Below are 25,411 nucleotides of genomic sequence, written 5' to 3'. Positions count from 1 at the left end.
CACCTCACATAGCAGCAATGCTTTTCAAAGGACTCCGGATAAGGTGCTGCTGCTCAAAGGCCTCTAGTGGGGAGGCTCTGCCTCAGCCACCCACCCCACATCCCCTTCATCCAATAGTTTGATTTTATGCCTTTCCAGCCCAGTCCCTTGACTTCAGTGATTGACCCCTAACGCACAGGACACCTATAAGACTGCTGTTGACGTGCCTCCCCCGAGCTCAGGCTATCAGGAGCAAGTTTACTCACAGCTCCCTGAGCAGCTACTAGAGGCTTAGGCGGCTCTGCTTCCAGCAGCTCTCACAGGAAGGTCGCTCCTTCCCCGCGGGAGGGCCCTTGTGCGTTGTTCCTCCTGGGCTGCGCCTGCCGCTAACTCGCTCGCTCCCTCCCTCACCTGGACACACCTGAGTGCACCTGAGCTTGCGCGGGCAACCCCCGTCCACGGCGCTCCTCTCGCCCGCCGCCCCGCCCGCCGGTGGCCGCGCAGGCGCATAGCCGCCCGCCCGGCAACACTCCTGGGGCTCGGCTCGGCGCTGTCATGGCGGCAAGGAGCGGCAGCCGCTGCTGAGGCGGGCAGGAAGCGATGGAGGGGCGAGCGGGGGCTGCGTGAGGCGGCACCGCAAACTTCGGGCTCCGACCCCTCAGGCCCGCGCTGCTCTCGCCCAGAGCTGGTGGAGAGCGGGAGCGAGACCCCCCCTCTGTCCCCACCTCTCGGAGCCGCCCCGGCGTGAGGAGACCTTCTCCCTTCCTCCCTCCCCGTGGTCGGTCCGGGAGGGCGAGGAGCGCGGCCGGTGAGTGCGAACTTCGCGGCGGCCCCACTTCGTCCTTGCACCTGTGACTGCCTGAGGGGGAGGAGCAGCGGCGCGCTGGCTCTTGCCTTCGTTACTGCGATAGAAGGGCAGCAGCCCTGGGAGGTGGCTTCCCCCCCAGACCTTCCCTCAGGAGTCCCCCCGTCCTTCCTTTCAAGCAAGTTTCGCCTCTGACCAGGAATGCAGCTGGGAGGCGCTTACCTGCATGAGGCAGGTGTGCCTGCCCTTATTTCCGGGGGGTGGTAGCGGCGGCGGCAGTGAGTGAGTGTGCAAAGAGAATGGAGGTCAGTTTCACAGGATTAGGTGACAGATTTGTAAATGTGCTAAACGGAAGCATGCATGTGTGTCTAGATCAGGGACATGGGGTGGGAGGGGAAGCTGAGCCCTTCGAAAAGTGCCGCGGCCACATGAGGTGAGGCAGAGCCTCCCCATCAGAGCCATTGAAAAGTGCATCCTCCGCCACTTGAGGTGAGGCAGAGCCTCCCCATCAACACCTTTGAAAAGCGCATTCTCTGCCATGTGAGGTGAGGCAGAGCTTTCCCATCGAAGCACTTTGGAAAGTGCCATCACCATGTGAGGTGAGGCAGTCTCCCCATCAGAGCCCTTGGAAAAGTGCCACCAACTGCTGTGTGAGGTGAGGCAGAGCCTCCCGAGTCCTTCAAAAAGTGCTGCTGTCATGTGAGGCACCCACAACCCATGTGCATATGCACACACCACACACATCCACCCATCTCCTCCATGGGGTGAACACTCCGCTCATGGGGTGTGGGTGCTTGGGCGCCTAACACAGCAGCGGTACTTTGCAAAGGACTCCGATGGAGAGGCTCTGCCTCCCCACCCACTGCATGTCTCTGGTATAGATGTATATATGTTATAATAATAACCACTTATTGTGTGTGCAAAGAGAATGTGTAAAGTTTCACAGCTGGATAGATGACAGGTTCGCAAATGTGCTAAACTAAAGCTTGTGTGTATGTATAGATGTATGTATATTATAATAATAATAACTTAATGTGGTATCTTCAGGTTTAAAAGAACACTGTCCAGCTCTTGGTGCTGAGGAAGGAAAACCAGAATCTTGCATCCAAGGTGCTTCAAAAACTGGACGTGGCTAGAGAGACTGAACTTTTGTCTTTCTGGAGTGTTGGTTTCTGTTGGTGACTTGGAAGTGAACTAGCTATGGCTAGTGAAGACAAGCAAGGTTCTTCTCCTGAGCCAACAGGTGATGAAGGAGGAGGGGGAGGTGATACTGGGAGAGGAAATAAAGAGAGTGCTGCCGAAATGGAGAGCAAGCTGCAGCCTTTGCATCCAGGAATTCCTATCCGTGGCATCAGGATGAAATTTGCTGTTCTGACAGGCCTGGTGGAAGTTGGTGAAGTATCCAACAGGGATATTGTGGAAACTGTATTTAATCTGGTAAGTCAGTCACCTTTCAGCTCTTTCAAGAGGAGGAAGGGCAATAGAAAGGAAAAAAGTGTAAGTTCTGCCCATGTTTGTGTTACTTCAGCCTTGCAGTTAAATGCAAATTATTTGCCTCCCTACCTGTTTGTCACAGGGTGGTGAGTTTGGCAAGCTATTCTCTAGGAAGGGATCCTTACTTACAGGCAACTAATGATTCCAAGCCTGTGTTGTGTTTTTCCCTTGTAGTTCTTCCTTGTATCTGTTTTTGAAATTGTTTTGTTCCAAGATTCTGTACAGCTTCATAAAAACATTATGAAACTTTTCCAATACAGTACTTTAGAAGATAAAATTGAGATTTGATTGATTATGCACTACACAGCATCTTGATTCTTAATATATTGGCTCATAATGCTGATGCAATATCCTGCTTTGTGATACTGGGCTTATAAAGCAGTTGGAATACACTATTGTAAAGATGTAATAGCTGACACAACAACTTTTAAGGCTCTGATTCTGTAGAGGTGTGTTCTTTTTTTTTTTCCAATGTGATAATTGAATGGCAGTTTTTTTTAGTAACCCATAGCAATGCAACTAAACCTTTGCAGATGTTTCTTTGGATTGGGGTACAACTAAAAACTATGCTTGCCATTATTAGCTTTCATTTGGGCAGCCAACTTTTCCTACTAGTGAGAACTGATATGTAAATTGAAAAATGTTAAAAGCTTACTTAAAATTGCTTTAAATTTTATAATTGGCTATAAAAAGTGGAGTGGAAGGCTCAAAGTTGTAGTGTGTGCCCTTTCCATGTCTATAAGTCTCTGGAGACTGAAATTCACATCCAGCAAAGAACTTAAATTCTTTCTTAAAGTCAGTGAAACCACTTGTAGCACTGAGGAGTATCTTGAGGTGAAATGTGCAACTGGTTCTATGGAACTGATAGGTGTGATTTACCCTCAGTTACCAGCCAGCACTTTTTATAACCTCCTTGAGGAGTTTAATACATCTCAAATTATATAAAACTGCCGTGTTCTGTTTCAGGGTGGGGGGTGTACAACTGGGCATGAAAGAAAACACAGTGTACCACTAATGCAGTATTTAGTAGATCCTGTAACTAAAAAAGCTTAAATGGGAAGTATATGTAAGCGGAGTACATTTTGTTTTCTTTGCTTCCGCATCCAATTTGTTCTTATTCTTTAATTTTGGGGTTGAGCAGAGAAGGTTGAAGAGAGATGCTATACATGTGAACATTTTAGTCCTTTATAATTATACGATAGGTTTTTCATTTGTTAACAATAGGCTTCATGTCTATTGCTAAGCCTCTGCTAGATATGAGTTCCTGAGAATAGGTAGGTGAAGATTTGAGTAAGATAATTTCTACCTAAGCCAATTATAGTTTTATGTTTATGCTATTACCCTGGGAAAAATGTGTGTTTACTTATGTGCACTAGGACTGATGGGTCTGCCTCTTGCACTAGTTTGACTTGAACAACTAAAAACCTTTCATGTTTCTTTGAAGCAGAAGAAAGGCAAAGGTGCTGAGCTACCTTAATTTTCTCTGATCAAGAAGCAATAGGAAACCACACTCTGTTTTACAATTGCCACTTGGTGATATAGGTAACATCCACAGAAGACGCAAGAGAACTGAAACATTTGTACCAAGTATTGCAAAGTAGTGTGATCAGATATGCTATAAAAATTAGTATCCATTTTGTAGTGGTCCCCCCACCCATGTCCCTGTTTGTAGAGAAATAGTAGCAAAATCAAATTGTTTAAAATATGAAATCAGTTGAAAAGTGATCAATATTGAATTATCGACTCCTGTGGAAACAGGATGAGGCTGCTTCTATGGTCTTTTCACTGGTGTAGGAATCTGATTCTCTAGTAAATTGAAAGGTGTCATCAGTTGGTGTTCTATAAAACTTTACAGGGTTGGTTTCGCCGTGTGCTTGATTTTGAATAAATAGGATGAATAGTTTCCTTTAAAAATTAAATTGCCTTCAGTCAATGCCAAAATTCTGCAATATAGTGTGTGAGAATAATTGATCTCTCGCAACCTGTCATATGAAGTTGCCTTGTGCCAAGCTGGAATTTGGAGAGTGACTCACTGAGATTGCTAGTAGATGTCTTTTCTAGTCCTACTACCTGAGATGTCAAGATAAAGGAAGGAAGATGCCAGGTGTTGGACTATGTATTTTCATTATTGTTCCCTCCTTATGGCGAAGCAGATCAATATCTGTATGTCCAAAGAGAGATATTGTATGTCTTGATTGTTCAAACAAAAGGGATTGGAACAGTGACAGGAACCTGATTTATAAATTTGATTATATTTCTTAATTGAGAATTGTAAGAAAACCTCTGCTGGATCAGGCTAAAAGCCCGTCTAGTTCAACAGTAGCTTACCAGTTGCCTTCAGGAAGCCCACAGGCAGAACCTGAAGGCAAACCTCCTCTCCTGCCAGATACCATCTGCAATTGGTATTCAGAGGCATGTCGTCCATATTCCTGAAGACAGCATGCAATCGTCATGTCTAGTAGCAAGAGACAGTCTTGGTTTCCATGAACTTGTCTAATCCCCTTTTAAAGTCATCCAGTGGCCATTGCCTTGGATGCCACATTGACAGTGTCTGACGATGTCCCCTTGGCAACTGCTTGTCCTGTGTTGTGGGATTCTTTTCAGCTTGTACAGCCTGAGGATGTGGACAGACTCACATCCTCACTCACTGAGGATGCTTGTACAGCCTGAGGAGTGTGAGGCCATCTGCCTGCCTGCTTGACCCTTGCCCAGCTTGGTTGATAAGAGCTGCCCGGGGTGGGCTGGCTGAGTGGACAGGGAGGGTGGTCAACTCTTCCTTGATGGAGGGGACGTTACCACTTGCTTTGAAACGGGCAGTGGTTCACCCCCTCCTGAAGAAGCCCTCCCTGGATTCCACTGTGTTGGATAACTACCGGCCAGTCTCCAACATCCCGTTTCTGGGCAAGGTAATTGAGTGGGTGGTGGCGTCCCAACTCCAGAGGGTCTTGGATGAAGCGGATTATCTGGATCCTTTTCAATCTGGCTTCAGGCCGGGCTTTGGGACGGAAACCGCCTTGGTCGCCTTGGTGGATGACCTACGCCGGGGACTGGACAGGGGAAGTGCGTCCCTGTTGGTCCTGCTGGACCTCTCAGCGGCTTTCGGGAGCTGGAGGCACTGTTTTGCGGTGGTTCCGCTCCTACTTGGAGGGTCGGTCCCAGATGGTGGTGCTGGGGGATGCCTGTTCGACACCCTGGCCCTTGAGGTGCGGGGTGCCACAGGGCTCAATTCTGTCCCCCATGCTATTAACATCTACATGAAACCGCTGGGAGAGGTCATCCGGGGGTTTGGAGTGGGGTGCCATCAATATGCCGATGACACCCAGCTCTATCTCTCCTTTCCTCCAGACTCCAGGGTGGCGGTTGAGGGCCTGGAGTGCTGTCTGGAGGCAGTGAGGATCTGGATGGGGGCTAACAAGCTGAAATTAAATCCGGATAAGACAGAGGCTCTCCTGGTTCGGAAATCCACGATGCAGGTGCTGGACTATCGGCTCGCGCTGAATGGGGTTGCACTCCCTCTGAAGGAGCAGGTCCGCAGCTTGGGGGTCCACCTGGACTCGCAGCTGCTCCTGGATTCCCAGGTGGCGGCTGTGGCTAGGGGGGCCTTCGCTCATCTTCAGCTGGTGCGCCAGCTGCGGCCGTACTTGGATCGTGCAGACCTGGCCACGGTGATCCATGCCTCGGTGACATCGAGATTAGATTACTGTAACGCGCTCTATGTGGGGCTGCCCTTGAAGACGGTTCGGAAACTGCAACTAGTGCAGAATGCGACGGCCCGTGTGGTTACTGGAGGTAGGCGGTTCGACTCTGTCAGTCCGCTTCTCCAGCAGCTGCATTGGCTGCCCATTCGTTTCCGGGCCCAATTCAAGGTGCTGGTATTGACCTTTAAAGCCCTATACTGCTCTGGACCAGGGTATCTTAGAGATCGCCTACTCCCGTACAATCCGGCTCATCCTCTTAGGTCATCAGAGAAGGCCTTTTTACAAGTGCCGCCGCCTAGGGAGGTACGTGGGGCAGCTTCAAGAAATAGGGCCTTCTCAGTAGTGGCACCAACGCTATGGAACTCCCTTCCCCTTGACTTAAGAATGGCTCCCTCTCTTGAAACCTTTCAGCGAGGCCTGAAGACCCTTCTGTTTAAACAAGCCTTCTGAGTTCTCGGCCTTTTAACATCTTTTTAACATCTTTTAATATTTTTACAGGCCTGATTCTTTTATGACTTGCTGCTGCTCTATGCTCTTTTTACCTAGTTTTTATTCTGACTGCTGTTTTTTATGATGTGTTAATATGTTTTTATTTGTTTTTAAATTATGTTTTTAATATGTTGTAAGCCGCCTTGAGTCCCTTCGGGGAGAAAGGCGGGGTAAAAATAAAGTTATTATTATTATTATTATTATTATTATTGCCATATCTTATGGTAGCAAATTTCATAGATGCACCATTTAAAGAGGGACTTCTTTTGTCTGCTCTCAGTCTCCTATCAGTCAATTTTATTGGATAACTCCTCATGTTGGGAGAGAGGGAGAACTTCACTCCACATCGCACATAATTTTATAAGTTGGGCAGCCCAATTTATCCCAGCCAGCCCATAAAATGCAGTGCTGTTGACGGAGCACACAGTGCATGCTATGGTGAGGGGATGACCAGATAGCCTGGCATGGGTAAGTAAAAATATTTTATACTTATGTCTCAGTAGGCTACCATACTTGTGTTCATGGGTCTTCTCCGACCTATTTCTGCTCTTTTGCTGGCATAGTTCCAAGGAGAGTCAGGTCAGGTCTGGGGCAGGAGAGGGGGATAGGATCTGGCATGTGCTACTGCCACTGAGATCTTCATGTGACTTGCTCCCGCCACTATCTTACCACTATTTTACTGCCCTGGGGCAGCCTGGTTGGGCTATTGGCCAGCATGCATAGTCACCCAATGACAGGATACCTTTTGTGCCTTTATAACTGGACTTAAGGCAACAGATAATGAGATCTGCTGCCACAGGACCAGGATAGGATTTGGCCATCAACCTTGTATCGCCTTAATACACTTTATCTTAAACTTAGGTGGTCCTGACTGTTGTAGTTTTTCTTTGTATTGAAAGTGTACAGCCTACTGATCTTTGTTGTTGCTCTCCCTTGCACCTTTTCTAGCTTTAGTATATCTTTTTTAAAAATGCGATGACTTGAACCATACACAGTATTTCAGATGTGGCTGCATAATAGATTCGTTAAAGGCAGTGGTTCCGGAAATGTTTTTGACTGGCGGCTCCCTTGACCTACTGGGCCATTGGCCGTGACTCCCCATCAGGGATACAGTCCTATACATTGTATAGGGCAGTAGGTTTTTTCACAAGGATTCTGTGGCTCTCCTGGCTGGCTCCCCTGGCAGGTTTCCTTGGCACCCCAGGGAGCCATGGCTCACAGATTAGGAACCCCTGGTTTAGAGCCCAATCCTATCCAGCTTTCCAGTGCTGATGCAGCCATGCCAATAGGGTGTTAGCTGCATCCTGCTGTGGAGGGGCAGTCATGAAGGCCTTCTGAAGATAGGGGAATGTTTGTTCCCTTACCTCATGTCTGCATTGTGGCTACATGTGATGGAAAATTGGATAGGATTGGGCCATTCAGGGGATTATGATAACAGCAGTTATATTTTCAAGGAATTTGCCTTCTTATTGGAGTGAAGTTTTCATTGAGCTATCCAGTACAACCCCAAGAACTCCTCTATTTCATTAATCACAGCTTGGACCTCATCAACATATATGTTGGAGTTCTTGGTTGCCTCAGTATGTGCCATTTGTTGACGTTGAACACATTTTTCATTTAGTTGCCTGATCACCAATTTGGTTTTCAAATCAAATGAACTTTACAATCTTTTTTGATTTTTATCATCTTGAATAGTTTACTGTCATCTGCAGACTTTGCCACCTTGCTGCTCATCTCTAACTCCTAGGCCCTTGATGAATAAATTAAAAAGTATCAGTCCAATATAGATGCTGTATAGGTTCAGTTAAAACAAATCTAAGAATGGGATGACTTCATGCAATATTGCAATAGTGTTCATAGTTTTGACTATCTTGTGGTATATCTTTCCTGCCACAGGAAATGCTTAAATGTGCAACATCGGAAAGTTCTCCCAAAAGTAATTTTGTTAAGTTTCTTGGTGCAAGATCCTGATTATTACATGCAGTAGGCTAGTATATCATAGTGGCTAAGAGGCTGACACTGCAATCCTATTGTGCTGATGCAGTGACTGCAGTGCCAGCACTAACTGTTGCAAAAGTGCTGTAAAGCACGTTTGTGATGACTCGCATGTAAGCAGCGTTAGCAGGAAGGCCTATGTCAACCCACTAGTATTTAATCCAGATGAAGGGCTGCTGGCAGAGGTGAGTATTCCGCTGAATGATGCAAGAGCTGGGTGAGGGTGGAACAGAGACAGGCAGGGGGCATTTCTGGGTGGGGGTAGAAGGGGAAAGATCAGTGGAGGAGACCTCTGTTGTATCCTATCCTCCCTCCAGAACTTGGAGGCCTTATGTGGGCCTTCTTGGACTTGTGCCCATGAATTAGCCTGCACAGATCTGAGTAGCCCTTTTGAGCAGGCTGGGGCTTGAAAAATATTCCCTTACCCCGAGAAGACCTTCATTCTGCTCTTCACTTGTGCTGAATACAGTGTAGGCTGCTCAACTCAGCCATGCCCGCAAAGGTTAGGATTGAGCTGCAAACTGTGAACCAGAATATCCTTGATTCAAATCCCACTTGGTTGTGTGACAACCCAGTAAATAGATTGTAATACAAGTCACAGTTAAGAAGGTTTAGCCCTACCTCTGAATAGCTCCTCCTCTGAGGAAAAGTAAAATGCTGCACTTCAGGACAGTGTTATCTTGATGGCTAAATAACCTGCAAGTTCTAACACTGATGTGACCTCATTCAGCAGAGAACCCATGGGTGAAGGTTTACACAAACCTTTTGTATTCCATTCTTGGCTCCCTACAGTTGTGGAAGGAGGGCCTGTAACATCTCATTTTGCTTTTAATGATGACAAGCATTTTACCAGTAGCTAGGGGTCATGCTCAGTGATAGCACCTGCTTTGATGTAGAAGGTGATGATTCAGTCCCTGGCATCTCCAGATAGGGCTAGGAAAGATCTGCATGTGAAACCCTAAACAGCCACTGCCAGTTAGCTTAGTAGATGGTATTGAGGTAGAAGGATTAATGGTCTGACTTGATATCAGGCAGGTTCCTGTATCTTGAGAAACATTTCTGTTGTTGCCTTAGTATTATTTTTTTGGGTGAATCTTGGGAGACTCATTGTTTATGTTGTGATAGACTCAAGTCTAGTGCAAATTTGATCAGAGAAGCAGACCAAACAGGAGACTGATTCTGGCAAGAAAGCTGAAATTCTATCCACATTTACCTAGTGTAGAGTGAACCACTGAACACGGGGACTTGCTTCTTTGTCAACATGCATACAATTGTACAACAAGGTCTGTTTTCCTGACCTTTTAAACCAGTGGTTCTCACCCAGACAATCTGTCTGGGACCCACCAGAAGTGATGTCATCAACCTGGAAGTGATGTCATGGCAGGAAGTGACATCATCAAGCAGGAAGTGACATCACTGTCAGAGCCAGAAGTGATTTCATCAAGCCGGAAGTGACATCACTGTTCTTACCTAGGAACTCAAACTGTAAATGTAGATATTCTCCAAAAAGAAAGGTTCTTAAATCTTATTACTCAGTCCCTGGAACTAGCCTGGGTCATGGTGCTTTGGAGACAAGGATGCCAGCAGGTGAAACAGTGTTTGGGCGGTCATAGGGCAATGTGGAAGTCAGGGCTCCTGAGTTCGCAAAATTAATGACATGACTTTGTGCTCTGAAAAGGTCTGGTGTTTATATTTTAAAAGCAGTTATCCATTTCTACTGAATATCTTGATGCTTCCAGTAATAAATATGAAAGTTTAATGACCTGCATCTGTAAAACCACCACCAAGAAGTAGGAAGTTTTAAACCTATGCCAGAACTGTCAGCTGGCAACAATAAAGCAAAATTGGTGAAAGACCATGGCAGAGCTGTAATTCTCTGAAGACTGAACCAGAGCTACAAGCAAGGGGTGAGCTTTGTGGGCTTTGAAATTACTCAGCTGCCAGGACAGCCACCACCATTCCCATCATCAGTAATGCACCCCATTTCACAAATTACCCTGAAGATTCCAAATGCTTCTTTGCCACACACAATGACTTTACTTTCAATTAATTTCACATACAAACCTAAAGATAACCAAAATCATGGAACTGGAAGGGACATAAGAGGTCATCTAGTCCACAGGGTCTCAGAGGAATTTTATCAGGGGATACAGAGTTTCTTTTGGGCCCCTTCCCAAAGGGAGAGGGGAGGAGTGAAACTGAGCAGGAAGGGTAGTGACAGAGGTGGGCAGAACAGTGGTAGGGAGGGGGCAAAAGAGGGCATGGGGAGGGTGGCAACAGCTGAAAAAATCTTTGGAGCCCAGGTCTACTAGCCTTCCCATGGTAGAGCTTAGGTCTACCCACCGGTGGTGTCAGCAGCTAAATACAGTAATATGGAAAACCAAACTCACTCTTTACATTATCAAGTCTCTCTAAAATCTTCTAAATATAGAAAATCATTGCAGAAAATTAGCGCCATTGTATATAGGCTCACACTAGAATGGAAAGTGTCCTGTGTGCACAAAAACGTACTTCTGAAGCAGCTGTGATTCCACAGCTGTCCCTCTGGGCTCCTATTCTCTCCTTTATGGTTAACACATGTACAAGCCAGAGAGTTACTGTAGGAGGCCAGTTTCCTCCCAGATTTGACACTGTGTTAAGGAGCGTTATGTATGTATTCCTTGGCCCAGCATGTATGACTAGTGGCAGGAGCAGGTGCTGCTGTGCACCCAGCATCCCACACAGGCAGTAAGTTTGGGTAAGATAAGATAAGAAAATGTTAAGATCCCGGGAAATTTTTGGGCCCCTAGCTTTGGTTTCTGGGCCCGCTTTTTGACCCTGGCCCCAGGTACAAATTACCCTTTTACCCACCTCTCATGGTCCCTGCATGGCCATCATCTCGTAGTAAAGGTGTTTGAAGCAAAGGTCAAAGACTGCTGAAGAGCAGCTCTTAGACTGCTGAATCTGCACAGGAACTTTTGAAGAGTTAGAAGGGTCCAAAAGTAAGGAAATATACAGGAAAAAAACCAAGACATTCATTGAAAGACCTTAATATTGAAATGTTTACTAAGGCTGGAATCCTGTCTATCCTTATGCATGTCCCATTGAACTCGATGGGGCTCATTTCAAAGTAGTCATGGATTGCACTGTTAGAGAAATATACAACCAAGTCTCCCTTTAATTAATTGCAAAAAGAATGGGGGGGGGGAGAGAACAGCGATTGTGGCCAGAAAGAATACAAAGCTTGATATCTCTCATTTCACTTTATCGAGTTACATGGTTAAAGTTCTGCAAGTCCATTTTCTCGCAATTATGTATACAGGTGTGCTTACTATAAAAGCAGCTTCAGCACTGAAGGTTTGCTATTCAAGAAGCATTTGAAAGAATGGCAGGCATTATTTTGTATTTAGGCTCTTGCACATTTCTGTCATTGCCTAAATCAGGCTTCGCCAAACCCCAGCTTGGGGGCCAGATATGGGGTTTGAGGAAAACCTTCCACTCCATGAATTGAGCTTACTGTTCTGCCTCTGCACAGCTCATCTTCTGAATAGATCTGGGGACCAGAATGCTCCTGGGAGTCGTGTCTGCTCGGACATCCTATTGCACAGCCTTCTGGAACATGGGGCAACAGACATGACTGCCCAGAGCATTCTGGTGCCTAGATCTACTCAGAAGATGAGTCGGGCGGAGGTAGAACAGTAAGTGCTGGTCCGAACAGGGATTGGTTTTCCATTGGACAGTGGTCGCGAATTTGGTGACCACTGGCCTAAATCAGGGGTGGCCAACCAGCAGCTTGCCGTGTGCCAATTTTTATGCAGAGGATCTTGAATGTGATATTCTAGCTTATTGTTGTGTTTAGCAGTTACTACAATAGCTAACTAGGCCTCCAAGTTCAAGTATATCTGAGAGTGCCAGAAGGTACAGAGCAAGAAACATGGGAGTGCTGTGCCTATTTGGGGCTTTTCAAAGATACCTGGCTGACTGCTGATGAGGCTAGAACAGCTGCCTGCACGGATCTTTAGTCCGACCCTGCAGGATCAATTGCAAAGTCCATATAAGGTAGAAGTCATTACCCTTCTGCATAGCCCAGCCTCCCTCTGGCTGCCCACCTTCTCATCCTCAAAGATTAAATTAATCATCATCTGTAAACCTTTATTGGCATTAAAAAACAATTATTGACAATAATAGCAATAATAACAGAGCCAACAGAATGACTGTATACCAGAGAGAAAATCACAACAGGGATGTGAGGAAAAAAACAGAAGGGGAATAAAAAGTGATGTAAAGTCAGGGAGGGAATTTTAACTTGGAAACAGCGGAAAGATAATCTGCTACAGTGTTGGTGATAGCCACAGAGCTATCACTTAACAGGACAGATAAAGGATCTGCAGAAAGACCAGGAAAAGAAGATAAGATATGGGGATCAGGTGTGTGTCTTGAAGGGAATGATGGGCTGGGCAGCGAAGCAGTATATGAGCCACTGTGTCCGGTTCTAGAGAACAAAAAGGGCATAGTCTGCAGTCATGTGGGATCTTGGAGAATCTGCCAGAATGAACAGCTGAAGGAAAGATGTTAAATCTCGCTAACGTAAACGCTCTCCTGAAGATTAACACAGAAGATTAACTTCTGTGGTGCTTTGTTGTTGTTTAAATGTTTTTCAAAAAATATATGGCAACTTTGTGCTTGCCACTAAGAAAGTGCCTGTGTACCACTAGTGGTATGTGTGCCACAGTTTGGCCACCCCTAGCTTAAATGGAGAAAGCTTTGGCACATGGACTGATACTCTATTTCTACCTTGTACTCTTTACTAAGTTATATAAGCTGCTTGCCAAGGCATGATTTAGGCAAGAGTAGGTTATTACTTCAAAGGTTGCATCAGCACAGTATTAACATTGAGGACCCAATAATGCCAGGTTGCACCACCTAAGTAAAGTTTTCTAATGAAGTCTTTATAGAGTTGGCTTTACAAGCAGTAGTTCACATGTGCCACATTCATATCAAATGTCAGGATGTGTAGAGCAACTTCTAATGTAGTAGTTTTCAGCCTCTTCTACTATGTCTTTCAATCACAGAAGTCTGTTGTAATAGAAATCCCTCCCCTCCCCTTGTTTTCTGAGCCATTTTTAAAAATGTGCTTAGATCCATTTGGTTCATTAACTCTCATGCACTTTAAGTGCACATTTTGATTTCCATTTTACCATAGAGAGAAAGTCTATAATGTATTTATACCTATACGATTCTTCAGACCTTGGCTGTGAACCTGGGGCCCTAGCAAAAAAAAATAATGTTTTGAATTAGGCCCTAAGGCTTCTAAGGCTGGCCCTGTAGCTAACAGTATATAATTTAATATGTGTGTCAGAATAATTTGTTCTAAAATCATTTGTTTCAGGGACCATCTTTTTCCAAAACATTTACTTTTCTTTTATCTTCATTCCCCATTTGTACCTTATGAAGTGAGGAACTCCGCAAGACCAGATCCCTTAATCTTCTAAGGTAGCACAACTAGCAAATATATAGTATATTAAATAAAACCTTTATAAGGTTTGCATGAAAAGTGGTATAACGTTCCTAAAAAATTAATAAACCTAGCTCCTCCATTCTCCACCAGCAATGAGTTTTGTTACTGCTGGCTCATTCTCTATGTGTGTTTTTAGCTTAGTTTATCACCTGCCTGCAAACTAGCAATGGCTATCCTTCTTTGGGAGAAGAAAGATAGTTGAGAATTACTGTTGGGCAACCCAATCCTGAGCTGCCCGAAGTGCCCAGGCTCAGTGGCACCGAAAAGGGCTGCCGCCGAATCCTGTGCCTACCGCGGGAGGCTCCTTGGGAGAAGGGGACGTTTGTCCCCTTCCCCTGAGTAAGGTAAGCAGCCCTGCAATGGGGCTACTCACTTTACCACGTAAGAAAAGGCAGTAGTGGATCCTGCAGAGCTCAGCTCCACGGATCCTCCTCCTGCCCGCCTCCGCCGGCCTCCCCCCTCCCTGAAACGCCTCCTCCACGCCCCTGTCCACACCCTCACCTCCTGTTCTGCTGCTCTGCGGTCCAGGAGACCACCAAGCTGCGGAACCTGGGCGACCGCCCCGTGCTAGCCCAGCACTGGCCGGTGCTGGGCTAGCACCAGCGGAAGCCTGGCGGTGAGCCCCGCGAGTGTGCCTTACGGCGTGTTTGCAACTGTGGTCAGCGGCATGGAGCTGTGCTGCCGACCACAGGATTGGGCTCTGACTTAGCATGGTAATGTAAATTAGAAATATTAGGTTTTTTTTTAACTTTTTTGTTTTGTCCTTATCTCCTTGTTAACAATTTTCTACTTATCTGAGTGTATTCTGTTTAAAAGACCTTCCTGTATTTGTGCTCTACACTAGGGGTCTCCAAACTTTTTGACCAGAGGGCCGCATCAAATATCTGGCATGGTGTTGGGGGCTGGAAAATAAATTTAAATATGAAATTTATATAAATAAATTAGAGATGGAACTTAGATGAGTGAATAAATGAATAAATGGGCTCATTCATTCAACCTCTCCAGTCCTTAGAACACTCTCCAGACACAACCAGAGCATAGTTCCAGTCATATTTGGCCAAGTGGGCCAGAGGCTTTCAGGGGACAAGAGGCTGGCCGTGGGCTGGATAGAAGCTCATTGTGGGCTGCATCTGGTCCCCGGGCCGGGGTTTGGAGACCCCTGGTTTAGTATATAGTATATAGGAAAATAAGGTGGTAGCTGAATAAGTTTTAAAGGTATAGTCATTTGTTTAAAGTATTTTCTTGAAATGTACAAGTTTTTGTCAAAAAGGGCTGAGGTAGCTTCCTCAGGTTTCATGGCATAGTGTGTGTGTGTGTGTGTGTGTGTGTGGGGCTTGAGAGAGCACATGAGTGGCATATTGCTGTTCATGATGCTATACTGCATGCAGTACAAAATTCTCTAGTCTGTAATTTTGTACCGAAATTTAGCGGGCTGAATTTTGTCTGCTAAATAATATTTTATCCCAATAGTTTGGCCTCCCATCTCTTTCCTTTATCTGCTTCAGGCAGAAATGGAAACCTCTTTGTTGAAGGAGTGCGGATTGATGGATCTCTGGACTCCTGGCATACAGAGAAAATACAATCTTCCTTTAGTTTTAGGACTATTTCCTTGCCTTTCCTTGCACTTTAAAACAGGTACGTGTATGCTTGTACTAACACACATAGCTTATACTTTGCTCCTGTATAAAAGATGCATACTCTCACCTTTCCCTGAAGCATGTTCTGCTGTTCAGACTCTGTTCTGTCAGAGCGAACCCTTCCTCCAGCATATGAGAGCTATGAAGCGGCAAACCCCTTTGCAAATAATGCAATCATGCAACTAGGTTAGAGTGGAGAAGAGTAAGGTTTTATTAAAAAGAAATTGCTAGATGATGTCAGGAGTCGATCTGAATGCTAATTTGTAGTGAACTAGGCTGAATTTCTGTTCCAGAAGCCTGTTAAATAATTAACTAAGCAACTGAACTTCACTTCTAAAGCTCCATTGTGGCCTGTGCTTTGTGTGCCATACATACATTTTTTCCTTTAAAAACACATACAACCACCCACCTTTAGCTGTTCTGTGAGAGTTGTAAAAAAGGAAAAAAAGTTTGTGTATTTTAAAAATTTTGTTTTTTATTCTGTTGTAACAGTTGTCTAATGTTTAATAACTTTTGCAATTGTATATTAACTATCCAACCTAATACTAGTCTTCAAAGGGAACTACATCAGTGCTCTAACTGTACATTGAGAGAAACTCTTAAATTGTTTTCTATTTTGGTACTGTTTCTACTAAGGCAGGGGTCTCCAAACCCTGGCGCAGGGGCCAGATGCTGCCCACAGCAAGCCTCTTTCCGGCCCATGGCCAACCTCTTGTCCCCTGAAAGCCTCTGGCCCACTCAACATAACCAGAACCATGCTCTGATTGTGTCTGGAGGGTGTTCTGAGAGCCAGAGAGGTTGAATGAACGAGCCCATTCATTCATTTATTCACTCATCTAAGTTCCATCTCTAATTTATTATTTAAATTTTATATTTAAATTTTTTCCGGCCCTCCACACCATGCCAGATATTTGATGCGGCCCTCTGGCCAAAAAGTTTGGGGACCCCTGTGCTAAGGTACAAATGGCATTTAGAAGACTGAAAAAGTGGTAGTTTTCTCCTTGTAAAAGTATTTCATTTTCTCAGATGTTAAAATAAACCCATCAGGTCCTTGGGGGTATTGCTGCCTATTGAAACTTTCATATGTTATCCTCTTCATTATGTTATTCAAACTTTCTACTCTTAGTGCTAAATAAGAAAAACCAGCTAGGATTAAGACAATCACTTCATATTGAATGAAAGTGTGCACTGCTGTCTGGTTAATCTCTTCTAGGTCGTTGGTGAATATACCTCTAGCTCTGGCTATCCTAGTTCTGTCACTTCAGTCTATGTATTGTGTCCATGATAAAGTAATGCTGGTTTGAGCTAGGTTAGGTTTCTAGTATGAAATTACAGAGGCCCAATTAAAGGCCCTAGTTTTTCTGTTGACTTGTGTCTATACACACACGCAATATCAGAGAAGTAAATGAGGTATACTACTAAAGCATTCTTGTGCTTTAAAGAAAAAACTAACAATTGCTCAAACCTTTAGAACACATTGTGTGTTCTTTTAATGGTTGTCATCTAAAGTAGTATGAATGCGTTTGTTTGCATGAGTGTGTCTTTAGAAAAATTTATTGAAAAATATATTTATTCCCTTTTTTGAATGATAACTTATTATTGACAAAGCTGTATAAGCAACTGCCATTTCCTCTTTCGGCTCATATGCCTTGCAATTTTAGTATTCTTGTCTGGTTTTTGAATCCTTGACCCCTTCTGCCTTATTCTCCATATACTTGCTGTAGCCTCCTACTTTTTCTTTCTGTACTCAAAGCCCACATTCCCAGTAGAACTCAACTTCCTGAATTAACCCTATGCTGCACCTTTCCATTGCCCTCTTACTCTCCTGTAACCCATCCTTCTATATGTTGTCACTCCCTGACCTATTCCTTCTTGCTCAATTACTGTAGGTTGTGAGCAATTGGGCAGTGACCACAGTGAGTTATACAGTTCTTCACATTCTCTTGTTCTTAAAAGATTTTGTAGAAAAATACTAAAATGAATATAATGTAGAGAGACACTTAAGTAGTATAATCAAGGTAAACATCCTTAGCTGCATCCCTGTACACCATGTCTACTTCCATCCATTCCACTTCCTGTTTTGAGAAGCTAATCAGAAATGATACTAACTTTTGTATTTTAAAAGGTGTCAAATGGAATAGAACAACCTTTCAACTTCAACAAAACCTTTATTAGGCATAAACATTTGATGGGTGAAGACTCTGTACAGAAACCCGTAGAAAGAATAGAAATCTAAGCAGTACACAGCCTTTCAAACTACATTTGTTTCTCAGACCTTATGGATGTCATGCTAACGGGAAACCTTATGACCTGAAGAAGGTTATATGACTCACTGTGATATTGGTGATGTCAAAATAAAAAAGTAAAAAAAAAATTTTTTTATCTAGGGTAATTGACAAAGCATGAAAAGATACACAAGGAAGTCACCTTGCAATGCATCATCTGCAGCTTCTTTTATTTATCAGTGAGGAAAGTTTTGAAACTATTGTTGTTGTAAGGAAAGGAAGATTGGGCAAGTTTCATTAGGATGGTGTTCAAAACTTAATATGCTTTTAATATTATGTAGCCTTTATAAAAATCAAATACCTAGTGCATTGTTCTAGATCAGGGGTGCCCAAACGCTGGCCCTGGGGCCACTTGCGGCCCTCGAGGACTCCCAGTCTGGCCCCCAGGGAACCCCCAGTCTCCAATGAACCTCTGGCCCTCCGGAGACTTGCTGGAGCCCGTGCTGGCCTGATGCAACTGCTCTCAGCGTGATGGTCAACTGTTCGACCTCTTGCGTGAGCTGTGGGATGAGGGCTCCCTCCACTGCTTGGTGTTTCGCATATGTGATGCAGCAGCAGCGGCAAAGGAAAGACTGGCCTTGCTTTGCAAGGCCTTTTATAGGCCACAAGCTATTGCAAGACCTTCATTCATTCATATAAGATCCATCTTTAATATATTCATTTATGTAAATTTATTCAAATTTGAAATCCAAATTAATTCTTTTTTTTTCTGGCCCCTGACAAAGTGTCAGAGATGATGTGGCCCTCCTGCCATAAAGTTTGGACACCCCTGTTCTAGATTGTACATCTTATTGTATACCTTTCTTCCAAAGGCAGCATACAGCGTATAGTTTTTCTCCTACTGAACAGAATGAGCTAGTGACTGTTGGAAGTCACCCAGTAAGCTTCATGGCTGGGTGACTGGTTTCTCCTTGGTCCTACTCCAAGACGCTAGCCACTATATTATACCATTAGAATTTGAATTGTCTCCCTTCAAAGTTGAAGGTGAAATTTTGCATGATAGGACATGCTGTCTTACTGATTTCACCCTGTGGCACTAAAGATTTAAAACCATGGTATTAATGTGATTTCTTTTCTTTGGAAGTTCTTATTTTACTCAAGAGAAGCAAGGCTCTGAATATTTCTACCCCAGCTTCAGTTTACTTTTCCAAACTGAGATATGTTTTGTTGTTTTTCTTAAATAGAAGTAACATTGTAAGAATTTGTGCTCCTTGCAAGGCTGGTGTCAGTGGTTTGCCAGACTGAGGGCACAATCCTAACCAGGTCTACTCAGAAGTCCTATTTTCTTCAATAGGGCTTACTCTCAGGAAAATGTGGTTAGGATTGCAGCCTGAGTATCTGAATTAAATTTCAGCTTATGCTATTATCACCCTATTTTTTCTGAATAGCACCCTTTAAAAACGCTGCTGTCATGTTGACATGGCTTTTCATACACTTGGATTCTTTTAAAAGAAATTAAAATCTGTTTGTTCTATATCTAGATGGAAATGAGATTGGAAAGTAATAAAATAGTTTGTTCCTGATTGCCTTGGTGTTTGTAGTCTTTCAGAAATAAACCTCATACGTCCTTGAGCTACTTGTCACCATCTGTGGTGCCATATGTAATAAACGTACTACATTATTAAGCTAGAGCTTCACAGTAAATGGATAACAACAATCATACTATCATTAAGCAATGAAGACAATGGCATGTATTTTAATAAGTTATCTAAGCTATTCATTTTCTTTTTCTTATGTTCTGCTTATGCCCTTAGGGGAGATCATACGTGGCCTCTCTCTACTTCAGCTGCCTCTTTTTCCCATGGCCAAATGTAGGGTGTGCTATGACTGTATCAAATTTCACAGTGTCTTGAAACCTTTAAAACCCAGATAATTGCATGTAATGGTTTTTTTGTAGTTTGCAACATGTTGCTCACACTGTTTTCATTTTCTTCTTGTGAAGTGTCCTGAGGTCTGTCTGGACTACTGAAATAAGAAACATGGATAATTGCTGTTATTATCCTTTTTCTCAAGAGGATACTGTAATTCTTTAGGCCTTGTCTACGTGAGACTCAAATTCTTGCCCTGTTGAGAAGGTGGTATGGTTATTTTAGAAAGTGGAGTCAACTTTGACAGTTCCAGTGTTCTACAACAACAACAACAACAACAACAGGTATTTATATACCGCCTTTCTTCGTCTTTATTCAAGGTGGTTTACATAGGCAGGCTTTATTTAAATCCCTTATTAAATAGGGATTTTTACAATTTGAAAGAAGGTTCTTTCTTTCAAGAACCATTATATTCAGGTGTTTCATTCCGATCTGGCTTCACATTCTGGCCTCCATCCTCCCACGCTCAGAGCAGATGGAATAGCTCGGCTTCAGCTTGTCAGCTGCTTCAAGGTCGCACGGTGTCAGTGGCCTCGAACTGGCGACCTTGTGGATGTTATCTTCAGGCAGATGGAGGCTCTACCCTCTAGACCAGACCTCCTACTATCATGAGAAAAAAGATGTTGTGGTAAAAAGATGTTGACAAAATAGTATTGGTTAGATCAGCAGTTCTCAAACTCTCAGGGAGTTTGAGAACCAAGGGAAATTGTTGCTGCCAGGGTCACGCTGCTGCCAGGGACGACGGAGGGTTGTACACTTCGGTATACCCAGCGCCAGCCTCCTAGGGAGTCCAGGGAGCCTATGAAGCCTGAAGTTAAGTGTACAACTGCCCATTGTACTGCCCAGCCGCTCAAAAATAATGAAAAAATGGGAGGGTGGATGGGCCCTTCTGCGTCAGACCTCCTTGAATAACTCTGCTTGTCACCCTTGAGCTGCCAAGTGGTGCAGCCATTGCAGGCACCACAATGCTCAGTTTGGGAACCTCTGCCTACGAGGAAAGGAGATACAAAGATGTCCCACAGGATCCAATCTTCTTTTCCCTTAATGGTCCTTAATTAGCATGACCACTCCTAAGAGTTCAGCCTGACCTTGCCCCTTGCAGAGTGAAGTTCTGCCTGGCTCCCAGGAATGCTAGTCCGAGACCCAAATGGAGTTAGGTTAGGCTTCTCTCATGTTGGGGAAAAAAAAGGGGATGGCTATAGCACCAGGATGAGGACCAGAATCATTTCTGGAGTCTGTTGGTCAGACCACATTATGTCAATACTTTTTTCATCTACACTGGTTAACATATTATTTCCCAATTCAAGGTTTTGCTTATGAAGTTTAAAACCCTATGTGAATTAGGACACTTGAAGGATTGTGTCCTTTCACACAAACCTGCCTGTATACAGCTCTCTTCATCAGAGTCCTGTTCTGCATTCCATTGTCTTCCGATGTGCTGTGGATAAGGATGCAGGACAGGATTTTCTTGTTAACTGCACCAAATTGTGGAATTCCTTCACTCAGCAGACCCCCTGGCCCAGTCACCCACCAGGCTTCAGAAGATGGTGGTAAACTTGGTTTCATTGAGCAGGGGTGCCCAAACCCCAGCCCTGGGGCCACTTGCGGCCCTCAAGGCCTCTCAATGCAGCCCTCAGGGAGCCCCCAGCCTCCAATGAGCCTCTGGCCCTCCGGAGATTTGTTGGAGCCCACACTGGCCTGACGCAACTGCTCTCAGCATGAGGGCGACTGTTTGAACTCTCGCGTGAGCTGCGGGATGAGGGCTCCCTCCACTGCTTGTTGTTTCACATCTGTGATGCAGTAGTGGCAGCAAAGGAAAGGCTGACCTTGCTTTGTGCAAGGCCTTTTATAGGCCATGAGCTATTGCAAGACTGTCATTCATTCATATAAGTGATGGTCATTGCTGCCATGGCCTGCTTGTGACCTTTCTGAGGCTGGAACTAGAAGCACTGCTGGACTAGATGAACCTTGGTCTGACTAAGCAGGAATCCTCTTATGTTCTTATGCAACAACAACAAAACCCAGTTAACGTTACTCTGCGCTTGTGATTTACTGAAATGTTTCTCTTTACAGAGTTATTTTGCTATTAAGATTTTCTACTAGATACTCCCTTACAATATTCTATTTCTTCCCCATTAATTCATTCTTCTCTCCCCATTTTCTCAGTTAGTCATCTCTGTGCAGTGGCATAGCTGGAAGGTGTGCTGCTCTGGGGTGCACCTTCCATGGTTGCATCCCTCCCACTCCAAGCATGACCTGAGTCACATCTGGAAGATGATCTGTGCCTGAGGAGGCATGGCCTCCCCAGGCCTCAGATCACCCTCTGGACACATTCAGAGTGCAACTCCAGTCATGTTTGGAGTGTTGGGGGCTAGCAAGGGGGCAAGAAACTGGCTGCTGTGGCAGGGACAGCATTGCCACCCCCTAAAAGTGTGCTGCCTGGGGTCCTGTAACCCCCCCAGCTACTCTACTGTCTCTGTGTCCTATTCCGTGCCCACTTCTTTTCCAGGCTTGGTTTCTACCTTTAAAGAGGTGAAGTGGTGTGCGTGGGCAGCTGTCCAATTAGCGGTTGCCCACCATAAGTGCTTGCCTCTAGGACCAGCCTTGGGAGCTGTTGAACCCAATTGAAAACCTTTTTGTAGGGCCCACAGTCCACAGCCAAGGTCTGTAGAATCTTAGAGATAGAAATAAAATCTATTATAGATTTTATATCTCTATGGTAGAATGGAAAACAATCAAAATGCATACTTAGAAAGTGCATGTGAGTTCATGAACCTAATGGATCTAAGCACATTTTAATATAAAATTGTGTGCAAGACTAGATCACCCTAGTGTGGGGGGCCCTTAAGCATCAGGCCCAATTGGGAGCAACTGGTCGAATTGGCTTGAAACTGACCCTACTTGCCTCTACTGTTTACAGGTTTACAGAAATTCCCACAGATACTGGAAACAGCAGATAACCAAATCCAGTTTTTGGCCCCTTAAACACTCTAAAGGGGACTGGAGCTCTGTTTCCCTGGCCCTCAGAATGCCTTTTAAAGGCATTAGAAACATCGCTTCCAATTTTCATCCGAAAATCAGAAGTTGCTCTTTTTGCCTCTAGATGGCAAAAAGAAGCATTCTGAACCATTCACTGTAGGAGGGATTCTGAAGCCCTCAGAGGCTGCAGGTGGATGCGCACAGCCTCTGCGGGCTTCAGAAAGCCCTCCAGAGGCGACTAGGGCAGAGCTCCAGCCCCTTTTGGAGGGTTCAGGTTGAGCCAAGTATGGCTTAATGTGGATCCAGGGGACCCACGTTGAGCCAAATCCATAGTTGAAAAATCTGGGGATGAGTAGGCTCAACCTGTACTCCTCTCTCATGTTCCATTACACAATAGGCAAGCAACCTCTTGGAGGGAACCCTATAAACTTCTGTATCTTGGTCGTGGGACATTGGGGGGGAAATACTATTTATTTATTTGTTTCGGGCTGCCAGGTGCAGCAGTGCTAAAATGGCGACTACTGTATCCTGCAGCTCCTTGGAGGCCACCAGAAGTCTCCTTGGGGGAAGCCCCAGGCCCCAGAATTTTGCCAGCACAGACTTAAGAACGTTTGAGAGCTTTTTAGCCTCACACAGAGTCTAGGATCTGGTGGAGAAGGGCTTCATAGGTCCCACCCCCTCCCAGGCAAGTTCTTCCCCTGTTCTGCCCTCCTCCCACCCCAAAAGCCCACACTGCTGTCCAGAGCTCTTACCTTGCTCCAGGCAGTGCCCTTCCTGCGCTGGTTCCAGTGCCAACTGGCACTAGCCTGGCTCTAGCACTCCCTCCTCCCATGGTGCCGTAAGCATGTTTTTTGGCATGTTTATGACACCTAGCGCCGGTGCTAGAGCTCAGCACCAGTGCTAAAGGCCATAGAATTGGGCTCAGAAATCAGCCTTGGTCTCTCTCCTCCCAAAAACAATAAGTAATGCTGGAATACAAGTGGTATACTTCTTGACCAAGTGAGGTTTGCTGAGGGCCTAGTCCTATCCAACTTTCCAGCGCTGCTGCAGTGCAACCCTGAGGTACAGGAACGAATGCTCAATTACTATGAGGCGACCTCTGTGACTGGCCCCCGACTGCAGGATGCAGCACATGCCCTGTTGGCATGGTTGCATCAGTGCTGGAAAGTTGGATAGGATTGGCCCCAAGAAACCTTACTTTGATAATGCCAAACCTGACATTCACAAACCCACTGCAGCTGTGAGTGAGTGAGAGAGAGAGCAAGCAAGCAGCACAAGAGCTTTGTGAGGTGAAACTCTGTTTGTGCTGCAGAGCAGGTTCCCCCCTCCCCCCCAGTCTGGATCAGTATAGTGAAAGGGGCAAGTAACTAAACTCCAGTAGGAGAGAGACCAAGGCTGATTGTCTCTCCCTCCACTATTGCCTCAGTGTGGATCTCCTCCTGCCCCCATACTGTTTGCATTACAAAATAAATGAATAACAATAAGCACACAGGCACCATTCATGCAATAGGTGCATTGTCTAGTTTGGCCCTTGTTTGATGTTGTAAGGATACTTCAGACAATTGGAGGGAAGGCAGCCTTTAAAAAAAGGGGGGGGGAATACTTAATAACAAGTACAAAGCATTTCATTCAGATAGGAATCCCGTTAATCTGTGATTAATGAGTACAAATGCTGTAATGGTTAAAAATCCCTAACCTCCTAAACTTTTAAGAATAAAATGAGACATCTAACATTTTAATGACTAAACTTGTTGTCAACCAGAAGAACAAAAAGCAGGGGTGGCTGCCAGACCCTCCAGTTAAGTCTTCTTGTTACGTTGCATAAATTCTACCCACAGTTGGAGGTGTGGTGCCTTGGGAGGATTTCCGTGAGAACACAGTTGTTAGCAAGTTCTCCCACACAGCATACTTTTTGCATGACTTGTGGTCGCCTCAGACTGCAAGAGATCTGAAAAAGGCAGCCAGATGGTAGAGGAGACTGCTTACTTATCTGGGCTTCTGAAAGGAAGGACACTACTTCCATCATGTAATAGAAGTCTGCCATTGACTTTATCTCTCTGGACTTTCCAGGGGTACTCCTAACTTGCAGCTCTTGTTGTTAGGCTCTTTGAATGCATATCTTAGACTAGTGTGCATTTCTCTGGTGTCCTGCTTCTGGTTCTGATGTTACAAGATTCTTTATTATTATTATTTCTGTAAAAATGTAGTACAGCAACATACCTCTTGTCTTGCAGCTTACCAACAACTAAGAGGGTAGATAAAATGGGAGAAATCCAACATTTTCAAAATCATCTCAGATACGCTGGTGTTTTGCTATGGAAGTATCTATATGTGGAAGACAGTTTGTATGGTCCTACATGCATGTCACCACTATTCTTTGTAAAACAGTTAATCTAATTCACAATCTGAAATGTTTTCTGTTTCAATTTCAGCCAAGGTTCAGTAAAGATAAATAATTTTGTTTTTTAAGAAACAAATTCTTATCTGTTTCTAACACAGATAAATTCTGTGTTTTAAGAAACACAGAAACTTATTTTGTCTGCATTTCATATTTCATTTATTATAATATTTATAAAAGTTCACAAAGTGATTTGAATAGAAAAATAAATGAAAAGATTGTTCCCTGTCCTCAAAGGTCTCCCAATCTGAAATCTTAATAGTAAGCTAATTTATTAGAAATTCAAA

At 44.5% G+C, this 25,411-nt stretch overlaps 1 protein-coding gene across 1 annotated transcript in view; it reads left to right on the top strand.

Moving 5' to 3' along the window:
* Window positions 1–595: 595 nt before the first annotated feature.
* LRBA (LPS responsive beige-like anchor protein) overlaps window positions 596–25,411 on the top strand; it is a 542,055-nt gene continuing 517,239 nt past the window's right edge. The window contains exons 1-2 of the mRNA XM_066631587.1: window positions 596–787; window positions 1,832–2,221. Coding sequence (XP_066487684.1) covers window positions 1,985–2,221 — 237 coding nt within the window. The 5' untranslated portion in view covers window positions 596–787; window positions 1,832–1,984. The remainder of the gene's footprint in view (window positions 788–1,831; window positions 2,222–25,411) is intronic.

The sequence above is a fragment of the Tiliqua scincoides genome, chromosome 6 (assembly GCF_035046505.1).
Source record: "Tiliqua scincoides isolate rTilSci1 chromosome 6, rTilSci1.hap2, whole genome shotgun sequence".
Lineage (NCBI taxonomy): Eukaryota > Metazoa > Chordata > Lepidosauria > Squamata > Scincidae > Tiliqua > Tiliqua scincoides.
This window is presented reverse-complemented; position numbering and strand designations above follow the sequence as displayed.